This window comes from Hemitrygon akajei, chromosome 3, assembly GCF_048418815.1.
Source record: "Hemitrygon akajei chromosome 3, sHemAka1.3, whole genome shotgun sequence".
NCBI classification, from domain to species: domain Eukaryota; kingdom Metazoa; phylum Chordata; class Chondrichthyes; order Myliobatiformes; family Dasyatidae; genus Hemitrygon; species Hemitrygon akajei.
Window position 1 is genome coordinate 195,854,013 of NC_133126.1, and position 17,072 is coordinate 195,871,084.

General features: G+C 41.6%; 1 protein-coding gene across 1 annotated transcript; it reads left to right on the forward strand.

The window, feature by feature from the left end:
- Nucleotides 1-1,376: 1,376 nt before the first annotated feature.
- Nucleotides 1,377-15,742, forward strand: LOC140724640 (extracellular calcium-sensing receptor-like). Its single transcript, XM_073039064.1, has 5 exons — nt 1,377-1,579; nt 3,977-4,268; nt 5,195-6,028; nt 6,991-7,195; nt 14,835-15,742. Exons 1-5 carry the CDS (start codon nt 1,377-1,379, stop codon nt 15,740-15,742), a joined length of 2,442 nt encoding a protein of 813 aa, XP_072895165.1.
- Nucleotides 15,743-17,072: the final 1,330 nt, after the last annotated feature.

Here is a 17,072-nt window from a genome sequence, read left to right on the forward strand (position 1 = left end):
AGCATTCATTGACTGTTCTATGATTAATTATAAATTATTATGATTACATATTTAGACGGTGACGTAACGTAAAGATTTTTTTCTCTTCATGTATGTGAAGGACCTAAGAAAATTCAATTCAGTTTAAATCAATACAATAAAAAAGAAAAGTGCCAATTCTAATTAAACAGTCAAATGTGCACGAGTTGGACATCACCTTATACTTCTCTGCCACTCACTCCCTCTGTCAATGTGAAAGCACACACCACCGTCCTAATGTCACTCAAGATCCATGTCGAACAAACAGAGCTCCCACCGGATCGTATGCTACAACCGGATCTCGCCCAGCGTATCTTCTGTTTATCTCCTCTCGAACAAGAACTCCAAGCCCAACCTTAGTGTACCTCACCATAGAAATGTCCTCTTAATCGGACCATCCTCATTGGCTGGCACACATATCTCTTCACTCTTTCCTTCAATGGTAAACCAATCATGAGCTGAAAACAAGCAACTTGCACAGAACACCTCAAAATGAAAACATATAGTAACGAAACCCAATTTCCCTCGGGATCAATAAGTTATGTCTATCTGTTTGTCATATAGCATAACAGTAAAATAATATGAACCAGGGTATTATACATCATAATACCGAAAACATAAGCTGTAAAGGGGCCCTGCAAGTAGAACTGTAGGTCGCAGAATAAGTTCACAGTAGCGATGCATGAGGTTAGTCACGGTGGTTCGGACATCTGATTGCTGGGGGATAATAAACTTTCGTGAAACTGCGGAGGCCGAATGATTCTCTAGCGTATGTCCAAAAAGAGAAGAGAACATGTCCTGGTCGGTGGGGTGATCCAGATGGTGCTATCTTATGTCAGTTTTGCACGTAGGTGTATTCAATGAAGGATAGGATTTTACCTGTGATTGACTAGGCTCTATCCATAGCTGCCTGTAGCATTTTGTATTGCTCTCCTGGGCTTTGATGTCTCCAGCTATTATTGTTTTCTGCATTTGTTATTTAAATTAGAATTGATTTCTATCAGTCATTGTGGGACCAGGTGAGAATGTCTAAATTACATACCTGCTGTCAATTATTAGCAGTATAAAACATTTACGTTCTTTTGCGTTCGTTCTTATTTCATTTGAAAGTCCTTACACCCTGCTGCGCATGCACATTTCTCGGCTTCCATTACATGTATTTTTGTGAAATTCCCAAGGTGTTAGTCAGATGTGTTGAATTTAATACGTGTCCCTGATGTACAATATCATCATCTGAAACCTAAATATTACAAGAGTGGCTGCGGTTTTAAACCGCTTTGGGACGTCTACAGATCTTGTTGGAATCAATATAAATCCAAGATATTCAACTCACCGTGACACGTCCCTGCAACAGCGCAATGTCTCTGCTTCTGTTTTTTGTGTTCCTCGCCGCTACGCCAGAAACACATGAGACACTCTGCAAGCGTCGAGCAAAAAACAGTTTGCCTCATTTAGCCAAGGATGGTGATATCGTTCTTGGCGGAATATTCACCATACATTTGGATCCGATTCACGACTTCCATACATATAATTTTACTCCGAAGAGCCCGAGATGCAAAAGGTGAGTTTGCCTCTTGTAAACCGACGCTTGGTCAGCACTGCTTTGAATAGAAATCGCTATTATCCATTGAACAGATCTTTCAAATCGACAGCAAATTATATTCTAATAATGTTGTGTACTCTTATCTTTATCCTTTATTGCTACTCCACAGCTAGTGGAATAATAATTTTACGATTACATTTCAATGTGGAATGAGCGAATTGTACTTTTCGTGTGCCTTCACAAACATAAGTCTATTATTCAGTACTTCTGCCGCCACTGTGCGATTAAAAAAATCGTGGTTTGAAGAATCCAGCTTTGAATAAAAATGTATATGTTACTTTTCTTCCCATATGTTTGTGTTGAACAACATAACCTGTTCTGGCTTCCAGCTCAAAGATCCAACAAAAAGAGAGCTGCCGGTGTACGTCCTCTGAAGGGCATGGTTGATGAGATAGCACTATGCCTAGTTTAGGAATTGTATAGTCACATAAGACAATGTGCCGATTCAAACGTGACTAACATGCTTGATTCTGCATTAATTAACGGCTGTCCACTGTACTGCTACACATTGTGTGTTGAGTATTCAATGAGAGAAGTTGGGCATTCCATGGGAGATGTTAACTCAGTGAAGACGCGAGCGGCGTCAGGTGATGGAGTTACCAGTAAATCTCAACAAACTGCTGAAAGAACAGGCAGGATATGAATAAGAAACATGACTGACGATATTTCGGATGGACACCTGACACCCTCAGTGCCTCTAGTAGCTCTTATGTATTTTTCCTTTAAAATTAAAGCCCTCACTTATCAAGGCACCAGGCATCGGTTGAAATATATTCGTTGACATCTAATGGGGCATACTTTTGCTTACTTTTTTGGTCACGGCTGCCTGGGGTGTTTTGGACTTTGCGATACAGCTTCTGCATTCTGGGTGCTCCGATGAAATGTCTTCAAGTACAGAGAGACAGATCACTGGCGGTTTTTACATAGGTCATACAAAGTGGCGTGCATGTTCAATAGCAAAGCTGGGGAAAAGAACTCCGCTCTACAGTAGTATTGCCAATAATCAGTCGGAGCATCTTTCCCATTGGCGTCTCTCGATCTTCTCGACCAATTATAAATCCTCTCCAGGCTATCGTCCTGATTTTATGTCGAACTCGCATACCGGAAAATTTCAGTTAAGTCTGTTATGATGGATTTATCTGATTCTCCATTTGGGCGTAGTCGCCTGCTGTGTGAGAACTTGACTCGCCACCGTAAACTGGACGACGCTTCACAAACAGGTCACTGGTAGAGATTCATGTCGTCATCCGTTGACGACGTAGAACAACATTCTTTAGATTCTGCAGCGCTAGGCGTATAATGGGGGTGGGTGTGAAATGGGACAGGCACATTCTTTGGATTCTGCAGAGTTAGATGAACAGTGGGTATGGTTGTGAAATGGGACAGGCACAGAGGACTGGGAGAATACGGCATGTAAAACCATTACAATTAGTTCGGCACAACTCCGTTAGCCGACGGTCCTGAAATATGCAATGTTATATGTGTATTTACATTGACGTTAAATCATGCAGGACTAATTTCAGAACTATTGTGGGAAATCACGGAAAATTGCTAAGCACGTTTATACTATGAGGTATTATGTGTCCGCCCAACCACACTTTCAATTACTACATGGTTCCATGTGAATTGTGTTCAGCGCCTCCATAATATAAAACCACTGAAGGAAGATTCTGACCATCCTCTGCCAATGAAATGACGTTGATTATTGCAGAGCGACCACAGAACGTCGTATTGCCTAAACACAATCCATTCTGGTTACATTGACGCAGGAGATTCAATCGAAGCTGAAAATATTGTGGAAAAAAAAAAACAACTTCTGTTGGAACTCAGCGTTTGAAGCAGCATCTATGGGGGATAATTAAAGAGTCCAGTTTTGGGCGCAGACACTTCATGATTTGAGAGAATGCTGGCCTCCTGCTCTGGGCACATGTGAAATACTGCAGCTGTTCTTTCTCGATCCTATGAAAGGTTCCGGCCCAAAAAGTAACTGTTAATTTCCCTCCGCAGACATATCCAGAAATGCCGAGTTCCTCCAGTAGTATTTGCATGATTCTTTTTCCTAGTTTTTCGAGAACCTCGGAGGTCAACTGTGCATAACCAGAAACATGATTCGTCTCGAAGCTCCCTTGTGGGATACGTTGACTCCTATTTACTGCGAAATAAAGCGTACCTGGTTTGTTAAGCTGGTAGTTGGGGAAATGATCAATAAGCAGTGTGTGTCCCGGTCCGAAATCAGTGCTCTGAGCGCCCTTAATGGGCAACCAGAAAACAATTACATCTTAAGTCTTTGACGTAATATCTTGTTGAATTACGAATCTGACGACCTTTATCACCTCGTTTACATTTATTCCACAGTTTTGAATTTGAAAGCTTCCGACTGGCACAAACAATGATTTTTGCCATTGAAGAAATAAACCAGAATGATAAACTTCTCCCGGGAATCGCTCTCGGATATCAGATCCACGATGACTGCTCGTCCTCCGCGATCGCCTCGAACGCTGCTCTCACTTTGATCAACGGAGAAGAGGAATCAGTTGAACACCTTGAATGTAGAGGCTCTTCCAACGTCGCTGCCATTGTTGGATGCGATATGTCTACAAGCTCCATCGTAACGGCAAGGATAATGGGATCCTTTGGGATTCCACTGGTAACGTGTCAAATATTTGATTGCATTTTTTATTATGGCGGTACCATCTCCTTATTACCAAGGACAAAAACATAAGGTCCCTCACATCTCCACCAGAAGCAGTGATGCGCCAATCACCTTCGTAAAAATGCAAAACGTATAACTCATTGTTTGTAAATTTGGTTGTTTTAGAAAATAGTACATAGTACAGAGTACAGCTCAAAATCAAACCCTTTATCCCAAAAATGTTCTGTCGAACTGCTTACACCAATAATTAAAGGAGTAATTAAACTAGTCCCTTTTGTCCACATTGTCAGGGTCACTCCAGTCTGTGCACAGTGTGTGCCAAAGAATGTCTTAAACGCTTGTGTCGTATTTGCATATGCTACAATCCCTGACAGCACGATGCAGGCACTTCCACACTCTGGGTAATAGAAATGTTCGGCAAAGCTATTTTAAACATAATCCCACTCAACCTAAATGCAGGTAATCCGGCATTGGATATTTTAACCTTGGAAGGAACATACCGGTTGTCTCTCATAAATTTCTAACAGGTCTCTCCTCATATTCAGCCACTGTATGTAAAACAAATTAAGTTTACCCAGACTTTCCTCATAGCAGATATCCTATAATCCAGACAGAATCCATTAAACCTCTCATGCACCTCCTCCTTAGCCTCGATCTGGTTCCTATAATCGAGTGCCAGAATTGAATGCAATGGTTCTGTTGTGCCTAACCAGAGCTTTGTTACCAAAACAATAAGTAGCTTATGAAGCGTTGTAAATTATGTCAGTTATCCTGATTATATATTTTGTCTAGTCTTCATGTTGTGTATTCTATATCGAGTTATGTACAAACATAAAAGGATTAAAACCAACCGCTAGACGTACATCGGCCACACAGTTAAAAACTGGATCGAGGTATTCATCACTTTCTCTTCTCTGCAGGTTAGTTACTATTCTACCTGCTCCTGCCTCAGCGATAAGGGAGAATACCCTACGTTTTTCAGAACCATCCCCGGCGACCAATACCAGTCTAAACTCCTTGCAGACCTGGTAAGAACATTTGGCTGGACTTGGATTGGAACTATTAGAAGTAACACGGATTATGGTAATTTCGGAATGCAAGGATTTGTGGAACATGTGGAAAAGTTTGGAGTTTGCATTGCCTACTCTGAGTCCTTTTACAGGACCGACCCGCCTGAAAAAATCAATAAGATTGTCCAGGTGATTAAGCAGGCGTCTACTAAAGTGGTAGTGGCTTTTGTCCATGGTGGTGATATGCGAATTTTGTTGAATGAGATTTGGCGGCAAAATGTAACCGGCATACAATGGATTGGAAGTGAGGCGTGGGTTACAAGAAATTTTCTTCCGGCTAAAGAAAGGGCGATCTATCTTACCGGGACAATTGGTCCAGCTACCCGAAGGACAGAGATAAGTAACCTCAGAGATTATCTTCACAACGTCCATCCTTCAAGGTTTGCTGGTAACATGTTGGTGACAGAGTTTTGGGAAACTTTATTCACCTGCTCCTTTATCACGGACAACGGCACACGACCAGGGAACTCGCCTGGTCACGTTCGGCAATGCACTGGAAATGAACAGATGGAAGGGATACAAAATAGCTACCTGCCAGCGGTAATGGACGGGGCTTCATACCACGTATATTCAGCGGTCTACTCCATCGCTCATGCACTCCACGACCTGTTAACCTGTGTAGAAGGTGACGGTCCCTTTACGAATAAAACATGCGCGCATATTGCAAATTTCGAGCCTTGGCAGGTAGGCATGTACTTCCTTTAGCAAAGTAAACGCCTAATTGACATCGTGGGCAGATATGTTTGTAGTTTGCTGCTTACATCTTTCGATTTTCATATGCGGGTAATCAACTACAGAGGATTTTGGTTTGGCAATAAATTCTTTTTGTGACGTCCAAACTTCTTTTTTTTTCTCAGAATAGGGTTCCAAATGCAAAAATGTCAGCCTGTTGGTAAGTGTGGAATGGAACAGCAAATGTATAGAGATGCAATATTGCCCAATAACAGTGTGAATCGTGTTTCGATAATTTGCAGAGGATATTAGCTGAAGGATAAAATTTGACACGAGCTCTGGTGCCAATCTGCTGCTTTCCAGAGAGTAAATCCACTTGTAAATTACTCCTGCATTTTAGCTGGTGGTGAAGAGGCGCATTTTAACATACTGTACAACGGAAAGGTCTGCTCTTCTTCCAATTTGTAACTGGCATGCAGGTCTAGTGGACGAGTTTGAGTTTCTAACTTCGATCTACTGCAACCATTTTTTAATTTCCTGGGGGTTTTTTTCCTGGTGAACCACGGGAAGTACAATAATTCCTTAGTCAACCTCCAGACTCTTGAGAAATTTCCTCGCTATATTTCTACCTTCCTCCAATATCAATGCTGATTAACAAATTTCTGGAGGAACTCCGCGGGTCAGGTACCATCTGTGGATGTACCTGGATGGTCGACCCAGTCCCAGCTACAAATGCAGCGTAAACTTCTGAGGACAACTCGCCGTACTTCCTGTTACTTCAGGTTTTTTTTTACTCCCGATCATCTGCAGTCTCAAATATAGATCTCTATGTGCTACTTATCATGCAGCACATTTATGTCACTCACTTTACAGAAAATGTGTATCTCAATATTTACGTTTCAGAATCCGCACGCCCCGGTTAAATAATAGTTTCCCTTGTTTGCCACCCCCCTCGCCCCCCACCCCATTCCCAGTTGCTGCACTACCTCCGCACTGTAAATTTCACAGCAAAGACGGGAGAAACCGTGTATTTTGATGAAAATGGTGATCCGGTTCCAAGATACGATTTCGTGAACTTACAAACAAACTTAAAGGGGAGCGTCGACATTGTAAACGTCGGATATTATGACGGTTCGGCTCCGCCAGGTCACGAACTAATGCTAAAAGTCAAGGAAATCAGCTTCAGCACGTCTGGAAATACGGTATGACCTTCATTTCCCATATATCTACGCTGGCGAAATGGAAACTATTTGCATGCCTAAGTTTAAATTGAATTGAATTGAATTGGCTTCATTCCTGACATCCTTCACCTATATGAGGAATAGAAATCTTTATGTTACGTCTCGTCTAAATGTGCAATTTATAGTAATTTGTAATAAAGAATATGTACAACAGGACTGTAAAGATTCCATAGAAATACAACTGTATCAGCGTGAACTTAACAGTCTGATGGCCTGGTGGAGGAAACTGCCCCGGAGACTATTGGTCCTGGCTTTAGTGCTTCGGTACTGTTTCCTGGATGATGGCAACTGGAACAGGTCATAGTCGGGGTGATTCGGATCCCCAATAATCCTTCGGACACTTCGTGTGCACCTGTCTGTGTAAATGTCCTGGATAATGCACGATGACTTCTCTGCAGTACGGCAACAAATTTAATTAACAGATTGGAGCTGTGGGTGGCGACACAGACATGGGTATACAGAGGGGGTCTGAGAAGACAGGACTGTACACAATACTCCAAATTCGGCCTTAACAATGCCTTGTACAATTTTAACATTACATCCCAACTCCTATACTCAATACTCTGATTTATAAAGGCCAGCATACCAAAAGCTTTCTTCAACACCCAATCCACATGAGATTCCACCTTTAGGGAACTATGTACCATTATTCCTAGATCACTCTGTTCTACTGCATTCTTCAAAGCCCTACCATTTATGATGTATGTCCTATTTGGATTAATCCTACCAAAATTTAGCACCTCACATTTATCAGCATTAAACTCCATCTGCCATCGTTCAGCCCACTCTTCTAACTGGCCTAAATCTCTCTGCAAGCTTTGGAAATCAACTTCATTATCCACAACGCCACCTACCTTAGTATCATCTGCCTACTTACTAATCCAATTTACCACGCCATCATCCAGATCATTAATTTATATGACAAACAACATTGGACCCAATACAGATCCCTGAGGCACACCACTAGTCACTGGCTTCCAAACTGACAAACAGTTATCCACCACTGCTCTCTGGCACCTCCCATCTAGCTACTGTTGAATCCATTTTACTACATCAATATTAATACCTAACGATTGAGCCTTCCTAACTAACGTTCCGTGCGGAAACTTGTCAAAGGACATTTGGCCTATCTGGTCTGTGCCGAACTACCATGCACCCTAATTGCATTGACCAGCACATGGACCATAGATTTCCAAGCACTCTCCATCCACGTACATTTCCAAACTTCACTTAAATGTTGTAATCAAACCTGCATCCAACAACTCCGCTGGTAGGTTGTTCCACATGCTCACCAATTGCTGAGATAAGAAGATCCCACTTATATGTGCCATAAGCATTTACCCTTTCACCTTTAACTTTTAATCTCTAATGTCACCTCTTTGTGCAACATAAAACCTACTTGAATTTACCCTATCTCTATCCCGCCTAATTCTGTATAGCTCTAAGAAACATCTCCTCACACTTCTACGTTCACAGCATGAACCTCTTCAAAATTTCTTTATAATTCATGTCCTCAGGAGCCTGGTAATGTCCTGGTAAGTTTACCTTTCAATCCTATTTACATCTTTCCTGCACGTAGCTGACCAAATCGGCACACAATACCCGAGCCCCAATCTCGATGAAATCCACAATTTGCTGATCCCGATTACAACATTATCATCCGGATGGTTGAGATAGATGACAAGTAATTCCGGGCAAGCACTAGTCACTGTGGCACATGACTCATATACGCAATCATGCATTACAACCCTATGACTTCTCCCGTGACTATAATTTACTACTGATCCTGAATCTTCTTCACCAACATCCAAAAAGGACATTGTTAAGTGTCTTGTTGAAGTCCTTGTAGACAACATTCCCTCTCTTCCCTGCATCAAGTATCTTGGAAAATTCCTGAAAAACTCTATAATATTGCCCAGGGACGACAAACAGTAGCTGTCTATCTGAATACTTATATACAATATCCAGTCCTTTAACATACCTTCCAATGACTTACCCACTACTGATGTCACCGGTAACTTTTTTTGTTTTACATCAGATGAATTACTCTGGATCCGAAACTTCGTAGTTTCAGTTCGGCTCCTTTTTATGTGATATTATTATGCAACACGTTTCAAGCATTTACGCTTCCGGCAATGTGTTAATGCCTGTACTTACGTGTACTGAATCGAAGACTCAGTTAAAAACTAACACGTCTCGAAATGCATTATTCCTTTCTTCTACGTCGGTGAAATATAAAATAGTTGCTTACCTTGGATACATGTGACATGCTTGGAATTTATAGTGAAATTAAAAGAAGAGAGCGGGGACAATCAGTATTCTTTTGCAAACTGCATTACCCAAGGGGACATTGGCCTGTGTATAATGAGACACTTGTTTCATGAAATTAGATTAAAGAGGAATGGCCATTCTATGCGTGGGTCTGCCTTAGGGTAAGGCATCGAGGTTTTGCTTCTTCGAGTTTTTGTCGAGGAGATGCAAAGGCCATTTCTAGAGCTTTTTTTTTAGTTATTTGTTTTTTTTTTCATTCGTTAATCTTGCACACTTAAAGTAGTGGAATTGCCAAACAGGATAATGGGAATGCTACCCTTCTGGGATGTCAAAAGGCAGAAAGACATCCATTTTCGCTAAAGACTATAGATCCAAGAGATGGGTCCAGCTGTAGCTTTTAACAGACCTTTTTAAGGAGATGGAGTTGGAACTTGATGAACTGCGGGTCATTCGGAAGGACTAGGGCATGATGAACTGGAGAAACAATGAGGTAGTTACACCCAAAGTGCAGGACACAGGTAAATGAGTGATATTCAGGTGGGGAAAGTGCATAGGCAGCCAGTGAAGAGTACCACGTGGCCACTCTCTGGCTATCAGACAGGATCTGTGTCTCTGAGGTGGGGATTAAATAAGAGACGAGCTGTATTAATAAAAAAACCGGGTGATTAGGGAATCAAAAATGGAGGCGCTGCCTCGTGAAAATCGGAGATGAGTGGGGTTGGGGGACGTACGAGAACACAACCTGATTTCTGGAAATTGACCAGAGATGTTACACGAGGTCATGAATATCGAAGTATTGAGGTGAATGCAGTGGAGCTTAGCGATGTTTCGACGCCAGACAGTCGGCTGCTGGAATGACGCGTTCATTCACGGATCGTCGGCATTAGGACCTGGATCGGCAGTCACCCTTTGCTGAAGGTCTGAGTTGATATGGCAGCTCTGCTCGTATGCTGTGAAAACTCGTTTCCCATATGCTGAGATTTATGTCATTACTGGACTGGACTGTATTGGTTTCCTGCCGCTTACATAAGAAATAAGAAATAGGAGCAGGAGTAGGTCATCCGGCCCATTGAGCCTACCCGCCATACAATAAAATCATGGCTGATCTGTCCGTAAACTCAGCTCCATCTACCTGCCTTCTCCCCATAACCCTTAATTCCCCTACTATGTAAAATGCTATCTAACTGGTTCTTAAATATATTTGCTGAAGAAGCTTCAACAGCTTCCCTGGGCAGAGAATTAAATAGATACACCACTCTCTGGAGAAAAAAAACCCCAGCTTATTCGCATCTCCGTCCTAAATCTTCTCCCCTAATTCTTGAGGCAATGACATCAAATTCTAGTGTCACCTACCAATGGAAACAACTTTCTTACTTCTATCTTATCTATCCCTTTCAAAATGTCGTATGTTTCTATAAGAGCCCCTCTCATTCTTTTGAATTCCAGACAGTATAGTGCTAGGCGACTCAATCTGTCCTCATGGTCTAACCCCTTCATCTCTGAAATCAACCAGCTGAAACTCTTCTGCGCTGCCTGCCAAGGCAGTATATCCTTCCTCAAGTATGGAGAACAAAACTGCACACAGTACTCCAGATGTGGTCTCAACATTACCCTGTATAGTTGCAGCATGACCTCCTTGCCCTTGAATTAAATCCCACTAGCAATGAGGGCCAACATTTTGTTTGCCTTCTTAATAACCTGTTATACCTGCAAGGCAACTTTTTTGCAATTCATGCATAAGTACTGCCAAGTCCCTCTGCACAACAGCCTACTGCAGTCTTCCATCATTTAAATAATAATCTGTTCTTCTATTATTCCTTCCAATGTGGATGATCTCACATTTATCAACATTGTTGTCCATCTGCCAGACTTTGGCGCACTCACTTAACATATTTATATCCCTCTGCAGACTCTCCACATACTCTGTAAAATTTGCTTATTCACTCAGTTTAGTGTCATCGTCAAATTTTGCTACGCTACACTCAATCCCTCCTTTCAAATCAGCTGCGGGTTCAGCACTGACCCCTGCGGCAACCCACTCAACACTTACTGCCAACCGGAGAAACACCCATTTATACCAATTCTTTGCCTTCTAGTGGTTAACCATTCCACTATCGATGCCTATACACTTCCTCTGGATCTATGCATCAATATCTTATTTATAAGTCTATTGTGCGGCACCTTATTGAACACTTTCTGGAAATCCAAATATACGACATCCACCTGTCACCCTCTATCCACTGCACTCATTGTGTCCTCAAAGAACTCCAGTAAGTTTTTCAACTGGATCTGCCCTTTCTGAATCCATGCTGCATCTGTCTAAAGGAGTATCTCCTTTCTATTTCTTCCTTAATGACAGCTTCAAGCATTGTTCCAACTACAGATGTTGAGCTAACTGGATAATGTTGCCCGTCTTTTGCCAACATCCTTTTTTAAAAAAGAATGGTGTTTTTTTGTGTGTTTGATAGGCGTGATCTGTTAATTCTTTTGTGTGTAAGAGGGTGTTGGGGATTTGGTGCTACTCTCGTTGTTCTTTTCTGCAAGTGATGGCGTCGGGAATTGCTATGTGTAGAGAGGATCGTTGATTGTTTAGTGGCTACTGTTGCGAGGGGGTTTTTGAGTGTGGGATTATTGTTTCTCTTTTTCATGGCGGTGGACGGGTGTGCAGTTGATATCATATCTTTCATTAACACCCACGGTCGTTCTGTATTTAATTGCTTTCTGGAGTAGACAAATATCAAAGCTGTATTATACTTTGACAATAGAATGGACCTTTAAACATTTAGAAAAGGCATGTGGGAGTCTGGAAATACAGATCCATAACTCCTTGAGCGTGTGGTCACCGGTAAATAGAGTCAGAAAGGAAGCCTTTATCACATTGGCCTTCATAAGTCCATGTAATTATTGCATGAGAAAGATTCTGTGTTGAAATTGCATAAGATGTTGAGGATGAATTTGGAGTATTGTCTGCATTTTGATCACCTACACACAGTAAATAAATGAATACGTTTAAAGTAATGCAGAGAAGATTTACAAGGATGCTCGCCGTAATGCAGAATGTGAATTATCAGAAACATTTGAATACATTATATTGTTATTTTCTAGAACATAGATGACTGAAGGGAGATTTGTCAGAAATAGAGAATTTATTTCTGTATTCTCTGTAGAAATTATCTTGGCAATTGTAGGGATGTCTTTCAGTGGATTGAAAAGCTTGAGCATATCAACATTAAGAAAGAGGAGATGCTGGATCTTTTGGAAAGTATTAAGTTGGATAAGTCTCTGGGACTGGACAAGAAATACTCTTGGCTGCTGTACAGGGTGCGGTAGGAGATTGCTGAGCCTCTGGCAATGATCCTTGAATTATCAATGATGATAGAAGCCATTCCAGAGGATTGCAGGGTTGCAGATGTTCCTCCCTTATTCATGAAAGGGAATAGAAATAGCCCTGCAAATTAAAGACCAGTGAGTCGTACTTCATTGGTTGGTAAGCTGATGGACAGATCCTGAGAGGCAGGATTCATGAGCAATTGGAGAGGCATAATATGATTAGCAACAGTCAGCATGGATTTGTCAAAGGCAGGTCGTGAATTTCCCTTATGAGCCTGATTATGACTGAACACATTGATGAAGGTTTGTTGAGAAAGTAAGGAGGAACAGTATACCAGGCGACTTTGCTTTGTGGGACCAGAATTCGCTTGCCCACGGAAGGCATAGTGTGGTTGTAGACTGGTCATATTCTGCATGGAGGTCAGTGACCAGCGGTGTGCCTCAGGGATCTGTTCTGGAATCGCTTCTCTTCGTGATTTTCATAAATAATCTGGATGAGGAAGTGGAGGGATGGTTTACCAAATTTGCTGATGACACAAAGGTTGGAAGTGTCGTGGATAGTGTGGAGGGCTGTCAAAGGTTACAGTGGGATATTGATAGGATGCAAAACTGGGCTGACAAGAGACAGATGGATTTCAACTCAGATAAGTGTGAAGTGGTTCATTTTAGTAGGTCAAGTATAATAGCATTAATGGCAAGACTCTTGGCAGTGTGGAGGATCACAGGTATCTTGGGCTCCTAGTCCATTGGACGCTCAAACCAGCTATGCAGGTTGCATCTGTGGTTAAAAAAGCTGTACGGTGTATCGATCGCGAAATTGAATTTAGGAACCGAGAGAGAATATTGCAGCTATATAGGAGCCTGGTCAGCCACCACTTGGAGTACTGTGCTAAGTTCTGGTTGCCTCACTAGAGGCAGGATGTGGAAGCCATAGAAATATTGCAGAGGAGATTTACAGGGATGTTGCCTGGATTGGGGAGCCTGCCATATGAGGATAGATTGAGTGAACTCGGCCTTTTCTCCTTGGAGCAACGGAGGATGAGAGATAGACCTGATAAAATGTTGAGAGGTATTGATCGTGTGCAGAGTCAGAGGCTTTTTCCCAGAGCTGAAATCATTGCCAGAAGAGTAACGTGCTGGGGAGTAGGTACAGAGGAGATGTCAGGTTTTTTTTTTACTCAGAGAATGTGAGAGCGTGGAATGGGCTGCCGGTAAAGCTGCTGGAGACAGATACAATAGGGTCTTTTAAAAGACTTTTGGATAGGTACATTGAACTTAGAAAAATAGAGGTCTACAGGTAAGCCGAGTAATTTCTAGGATAGGGATATGTTTGGCACAACCATGTGGGCCAAGTGGCCTATACTGTACTGTGCTGCAGGTTTTCGATATTTCTATTTTGAACTTCATTACCAGCACTATTAGAAGAGGCACATTATGTTCTCAAATCTCAATGTATCTACTGTAGCCCTTTCCGTCTATGGAATCACATACTTCACATATAATATTGTAAAGAATGACCTTAGCTTGACATTCACTGGACAGTCACTTTACCTTTTGAATCTCAATTTTAAGATTTTCTTTCAGCAGTTCAGCGTGCCCAATGGCTCTATTTGCACATACAGTGAATTACTGTCAGGGTGCTTTCTATTTCTTCAGATCCCTCGAGCTGTTTGCTCAGAACCTTGTCTTCCTGGAACAAGAAAAGTCGGCCGAAAAGGACAGCCTGTATGTTGCTTTAACTGTGCAAAGTGTGCCGATGGTGAGATCAGCAATGCCACTGGTAAGTGCTGAGATACACAGCCATTCTCTCGATTCCGTAGTTCTGTGCTGTGCAAGAGTATGGAAGAATTTAAGGTGGAGGGTTATATGGGAGGCAGGGTTTAAGGGTCGGCACAACATTGTGGGCCGAAGGGCCTGTACTGTGCTGTATTGTTCTATGTTCTATGTTCTATATAACATAATTATTTTTTTTCCAGATTCCACGGATTGCATCAAGTGTCCTCTGGAATACTGGAATAATCAGGCAAAAACAGAATGTGTTCTCAAGAGGGTTGAGTTTCTTTCATTTGGAGGCATTCTTGGGGTTATATTAGTAACACTTCATCTAATCGGAATGTGCTTTACTTTGGGAGCCGCTGCCATTTTCTACCGGTATCGAGAAACTGCCATGGTCAAAGCGAATAACTCTGAACTGAGCTTTCTGCTTCTTTTAGCTCTGCTGCTTTGCTTCATTTGCTCTCTTACTTTCATTGGAGAACCATCCAGCTGGTCTTGCATGTTGCGCCGCACCACTTTCGGAATTCTGTTTGTTCTCTGCATTTCCTGCATCTTGGGCAAAACTGTCCTTGTCGTGATTGCTTTTAAAGCAAATCAACCTAATAGTAGTGTTATGAACTGGTTCGGACCTGTGCAGCAACGTGTGGGCGTCTTCCTTCTAACGATTTTGCAAGTGTTAGTTTGCGTTGTCTGGTTATGTGTGTCACCTCCCTACCCCCTTAAAAACATGAGCTATTACAGAGACATCATTATTCTGGAATGTAATGTAGGCTCCTTGACAGCCTTTTACTTGGTCTCAGTTTATATTGCTTTGTTGTCCATTGTGTGTTTAGTACTCGCATTCCTTGCCCGGAAACTCCCTGATAGTTTCAACGACGCCAAGTACATCACCTTCAGCATGCTGATCTTTTGCGCTGTATGGATAACTTTTATTCCAGCCTATGTGAGCTCTCCTGGAAAATACACCGTAGCTGTTGAAGTGTTCGCCATTTGGGCATCATGCTTCGGTACGCTAGTTTGCATTTTTGCACCGAAATGCTATATCATTTTATTCAAACCGGAGATTAATACAAAGAAACATATGATGTCAAAAGGGACTTCACTTTAACTACCCAAGTAGCTTGCATCATCATTACATGGTGTGTGTCATCTTCGTTCATTAAACACAATTTGGATTTTTTTAGTTCGTCAAAAGGTTAATCATTTTTAGAATTGCACTCAGGAGATTAAAATGCATTTAAGATCTGTTGTGCATAATTTTGAATGATTTGTCCAACGTTTAGCAGAATATGACCAAACCGTAATATGATGTATGATTTCTATTTATGATCACGTCATGATTAAGCTTTACTTATGGAAACTTCTCCTCCACCAGTACTTACCTCAAATTTGCACAAAGCACGTTCTATCATACAGTCTCGTTACAACTTTGGCAAGTCAAACATTGCACTATCTTAATTGAATGCTGCTATTCAAGATAATTACGGCGCCAAATTTCGGCTATTTGTTTGACAAAGTGTTAGCTCCACTTGTGCGTTAAATGAGGCATTGCGAATGGTTATTTGAATTACTCTTACAGGCCCGTCATCTTTGGCTACATCCACACTAGACCGGATAATTTTGAAAACGCCGGTATCTCGTAAAAACGATAGACGTCCACACTATGCGTTTAAAAAAAAAATCTCTATCCACATTGAAACAGAGATTTCCGGAAATCTCTTCCTACTGGGCATGCGCAGTACACATCTGCCGAAAACAAGCGATATATTTGGTGTCGAATCTCGTCGTAAAAGTGCGCGCTTGTGTAGTTACAGACTAGAAAAAAAGCTTAGAACGGTCATTTTAGCAAGGCATTTTCGACATCAAAAGTACCGCTGAAAGGATAGTTTCACACAATTCCCTATTAAGTCTGGAGTTTATTTTTTTGCGTGAAAATCCCAATAATTAGCAGTTTCTGTGAAACTAACACCTCCCGGTCTTGTATTCAAAAGTGATTCAAAATTCAAGGTATTCAGACCAAATTACTTTCTCGTTCTGATATTTGGTCTGAACAGCACTGAACCTCTTGACAATGCTGCTTGATTTTTATCATCGAGTTGCTACCACATGATTAGCTGATTAGATATTTGAGTTAACGAACCTTTGTACACGTATACTTAATGAAGTGGCCTCTAAGTTTACTTAAATTCGTTGATGCATTGAGTGATAACATGTAGAAGTAAAGACACGATGTTGCTTTGCTTGAGAACTGATTAGTTGGATCAGTTGAATAAACTTCCTGTCAAAAACTGAGTGAGCGCTCTTCCTAATTTACATTCGCTGGTAACGGCTGCGTCCACACTACATGGATAAATCCTTAACCGAAGCTTTTTCTCTTCGCTTTTACACTTCGTCCATACTAAAACGGCGCTTTCGTCCTCGAAACCGGAGCTTTTCAG